General features: G+C 44.1%; 2 protein-coding genes across 2 annotated transcripts; both read right to left on the reverse strand.

Annotated features, from left to right (window-relative positions):
• Window positions 1-1554: 1554 nt before the first annotated feature.
• Window positions 1555-2259, reverse strand: DFJ58DRAFT_739126 (uncharacterized protein; the record flags this gene model as incomplete). The annotated part of the gene is made up of 3 exons (XM_041387024.1): window positions 1555-1605; window positions 1648-2042; window positions 2094-2259. 3 exons carry the CDS (start codon window positions 2257-2259, stop codon window positions 1555-1557), a joined length of 612 nt encoding a protein of 203 aa, XP_041234767.1.
• Window positions 2260-3294: 1035 nt separating this feature from the next.
• DFJ58DRAFT_638663 (uncharacterized protein) lies at window positions 3295-3648 on the reverse strand (the record flags this gene model as incomplete). Its single annotated transcript, XM_041381317.1, has 2 exons — window positions 3295-3369; window positions 3493-3648. Coding segments are annotated over 2 exons (231 nt in total), but the record flags the coding sequence as incomplete, so codon positions are not given.
• Window positions 3649-4688: the final 1040 nt, after the last annotated feature.

Genomic DNA, 4688 nt, shown 5'->3' on the forward strand with positions numbered 1-4688 from the left:
ATTAGTAGCTTGGTCTAGTCAATGGAGCCGCATTTAAGGTCTTCAAGCTGGCTCAAGCCAGCTCTAGTAGAATAATAATAATAATAATAATAATATATATATAATATTGTGCTTAAATGATACACAAGTCTATGCTCTCGATATGCGGTGTCTTACTAGGATGTGAAAGGCAAGAAAATCACCAAATTTCACAATCCTCCACGGTCAACGGTTCAGACAATTACCAACGGTTGATAACGTGGTCGTTCGTGGGGGACGAGATGTGTTGAATTGTTCAAGCGAACGCTAGTGATGTAAAAGAGGCAAAGAACAATAGAAACAATAGTAGCACAAGGTAGTGCTATAAACTTCAGAATAATATGTTGCAGCTGTATGCAATGAGCTTGAACTTTAATACATATCCCTCTTGGATATATCTTACTTATACTCAGCAATGGAGAACAAATTCACTAGCGGGATCGTCCCAATATATGGCCTCGAAACCAACTCTCTGCTGCTCAGGATCTCACAATGAGTAATGACGCAGTCCAGAATAGAGTACACCTTCTTGATGTAGTCTTAAGTGGGCAAGCTCTTGATATTCGTTGACAGATTGTAGGTCTTATTTGTGTCTACCCTAATTGATGAATAATACGTATAATTCTCCCCACAGAACTTTTCCTGTATCTAAAAGAGAACTAGAATAAAGGATGATTATGTAATCAAAGATGGCTCAAGAATGTGGCCAAATACTTCTGAAGAATGTGTGAAGAATAATGTCAAAGATGTGGAGCAAATAAACTAATATTTTCTCCTAATAATCACTTGAATGTTCACTCAAATAGTAGGGGCTAAGAATCTTAGGGGTGAAAGAATGTTCCCCTGTGTTCCCCTATAAACTTTGTCTCACTCTGATAATACTTGGGAATCAAATTGATTGCTTCACAAGAGGGGAAAATGAGCCCCTTATATACTACTAGACTAGTGGCTGTGCTACTGATTACTAATGTACTATAGAATATTCCAGAATGTTTGAGAAAGAACAATAGAATCTTATAGAATGTCATGGAATGTTATGGAATGATTAGTAAGATACTCATAGAATGTTCTAGAATACTCAGCAAAGGCTGTGCTACAGGTCCTTCTAGCACTGCCTAATTGCTGTGCATTTGATAACCAATCCTTTGTCCAACCAATCACATAAAATGGATTTTCTTACTAATTATCACCTACTGACATTGTTCAAATATTGAGATGATAATGTAAAAAAATGTTAAGATGTTGTATATGTCTCATGAGATGTGAAAATGTGTGAGAAAATTATGAAAGGTGTGGGAAATTGCTGACTAATGAAAAATTAAGGGTTTTGACACTGATTTGTGTGCAAGATAAGTATTTAATTTGAACCGCTAAGCCGTAGTTTGATGATACATGCTCAGAAATGTCCAAATTAAATTGAAGTAAGGTATCGAAAATTCAGGGGATGTTCATAGACTAAAGTAAGGACTAGCATGTGTCATAAATTTACCATGACCATATATGAAACAGGTTTCGTGCGTGTCAGTGGTGGCTTCTTTAGTGGTGAGAGAGGATGAGAACGGATGTATTGCGCTTGACGAGAATGTACTACAGACAATCAGTAGCGGGTGCTAATAGAAACAAATTTACCGGTACAGGCTCATGTTTTGGGATACCTGGTGAAGATGAAGCTGAAACGATACGAGCCGTACAGTCCTCCATACCTGGGGGTGTTGGAGGAGATGCTGTTGATGCCGGAGACGTTGATGTTGAATAACTCGGTGACGGTGTGTCTGGCGATGTGGGTGGTGTGATGTAGGAAGAGTTGGGTGGAGGGAAATCAGGCTTTGGCGGTGAAGGATAACAATGGCCATATGTAGGTGTAGGTGCCAAAGTGGCTGGAGGAGGTGGGAAGGGATTCGTGGTAGGAGGAGGGGTTGTCTTTGATGATGAGGGAAGAATGTAAGTCGGGTAAGGTCCTTGACCTACGAAATACTTCTTGACCATGTCCTCAAACTCCCTAAGTGTCACTGGAGATAGATGGCCTAGTTCAATGTGTCAGCACACCCGTTCGGAGAAGCACTCATGCCACGCACCATCCCATAGAAGTGAAGATCTGCACAAGACACACCCTTCTGATAGGTTTGTTTCATTGAGTTGAGGGCTGGATGTTGATGGTGCGGAAGAGTATTCGTGTGAACGAGTGAACGTAGGAGCTGGAATGGAAGGGGCGATAGATGTGATGCTTGATGGGCGGGACATAGGCGGGAAATAGGTGGCGGGGAGACATTGAGAATGAATGAGAATGTAGGAAGATTAACACACCTTGTAGTAGGCCTGATATGGGACATTAGAAGGTGAATTCATAGCTCAGCTGAGCAATTGGATATACAAACTGTCTGTGAGGCAACTGGTGGTGAGGTGAACATGCCGTGCATCCAAGTAGCGTAACCTGTGAGGGTAGTTGCACAAGAAAATCTAAGACGCCCATCGGATTGATGATGACTAAAGTGAGCGCCCTCTCACAGGCCAAGAATAAGTTACTAAAAATAGATTATCGACTTCATCTACCACCAACAAAGCAATATCATAGCAATCTACTACTAGTCTACTACTGGATCTACACTCATCGTCCATCAACACATAACTAATCAAGTACCTATGGGTCCCCAAGATGACGTACGTGGTCCGATGAATGTTCAATCAAAAACTAAAGCAAATGTTAGTTGTACTGCAGTATTGTTCGCGCACGACACTTACGAGAGCAATGGATGACTGAGCGGCAGCACAGAGCCGCAAGACAGAGAGTCGGAGGAGAGGAGAGGAGAGGAGAGGAGAGGAGAGGAGAGGAGAGGAGAGGAGAGGAGAGGAGAGGAGAGGAGAGGAGAGGAGAGGAGAGGAGAGGAGAGGAGAGGAGAGGAGAGGAGAGGAGAGGAGAGGAGAGGAGAGGAGAGGAGAGGAGAGGAGAGGAGAGGAGAGGAGAGGAGAGGAGAGGAGAGGAGAGGAGAGGAGAGGAGGAGAGGAGAGGAGAGGAGAGGAGAGGAGAGGAGAGGAGAGGAGAGGAGAGGAGAGGAGAGGAGAGGAGAGGAGAGGAGAGGAGAGGAGAGGAGAGGAGAGGTCAGATGCCGGGGAGATCAAGGTGGCGGATATTGGTTGTGAGGATGTTGGGGAGGCAGGAATAGAAGCGGCTGTTGTAGGGAGAGCCGTATGGATTAGAAAGTGCCTGTACACAATTGTGCCAATGATTACTCACTTGAACAGCTCTGGGGATGACGGCTGGGTGTGATGTGCATGTACGTTCAGCATGTGGACGTAGACCTTCCATTGCTGGTCCTTCGCTTTGAGACCACAACAAATTCCTAGCCACCTGCTCTCTGTAGTGTCACTGAGTCAACATCAACAGGAAGTTTATGGATGAAAATACAACTTACGATAATCCGTGCAATTCGAGCAGGAAACCAGTTCTTTGTATGCACCTTAGAATGGGAACCACACATCCGTGCCATCCATGCAATTCGAGCAGGAAACCAGTTCTTTGTATGTGCCTTGGAATGGGAACCACACCTCCAAATTGCATTTCTTTGACACTGCGAGGTTCAGTGCGCCACTGATGATTGCCACTACATGGTAAGAGAGACCCAAGCTCTGATAAGATGCTTGGACAGACATCTGCAATGTTTGATGAGTGTTGGCGCACTGCAAAGTGTGAGTAGGTGATTAGCCAGTACTTGTAAAGACTGATAGAGCACTTGGCCTGTTGAGATGAAGCGCAGGCTGTCAAGGAAAAGCAAATAAATAAACAAGTTCACAATTGCAAACAGCCAGGCAGCTAGAACACATAAAGATAGGGCAAACAAGAGATAAAAATCAAGTAGGGAAAGCATACATCATATCTCGTAGGTAGTAGGAGAATCATTGATGTCGTCACACTCCTCCTCTGTGATAGCTCTGAGAAGAGTGTCACATACATCACCTGTAATGCCACTGTTAGTTAATGTCAAAAAAATGTTGGATTCCTTTCATTCGTGCAACATCTTGTACTCCATATCCTTCTGCAATGCCGCCCCAACCTTTGGTAAAGTTGAGTTGCTCTTTTTTCAGGAGGAACTTTACCACCTGCAGAGCCTCCATCAGGACCGGGTTCGTGCGATTATGTTTCTTTGTGTCGGTTTTGCTACTAGATGAAAAAAACTCGCTCACATGGAACAGCAGAGGCCTGTATTGGGAGATAGTCCATTGCAATGCCGAAAATTGTCGGAAATGATGTCTGTGCAACCTGGTCAACACCTCGTGGTCAATGACAAAAGGTATAACATATGGAGACGCAGGACACTCACCTCCCAGAATGCAAGTATGTCTGTTGTCTTGGGGCTAAGATTAGCCGTAGCATAGGCCTCAAACTCTTGCTCAACCATTTGGGCACTGCTGTCATGACACAGCAGGACATTGATATCAGGTAGTCCATAGAGGTGCAAGCCTAGCGTGCATGGTTGTTGTCGAAGTACTACTTCATTAGCTGAAGGCCCCTACATATGTTGAGCCATTTTCAGCCCGCTTTTGATGCATCCACATGGGATAACATCAGCCTGACCTTTGAAGTTGCATGGTAGACGTACCAGATGGATTATATGCTCGTCTACATCTTCATTCATTTGTTCCCCCCAACGACTCCGAACCCACGACATTCGGAT

Source organism: Suillus subalutaceus (genome assembly GCF_016647625.1).
Source record: "Suillus subalutaceus strain FC151 chromosome Unknown DFJ58scaffold_621, whole genome shotgun sequence".
NCBI lineage: Eukaryota > Fungi > Basidiomycota > Agaricomycetes > Boletales > Suillaceae > Suillus > Suillus subalutaceus.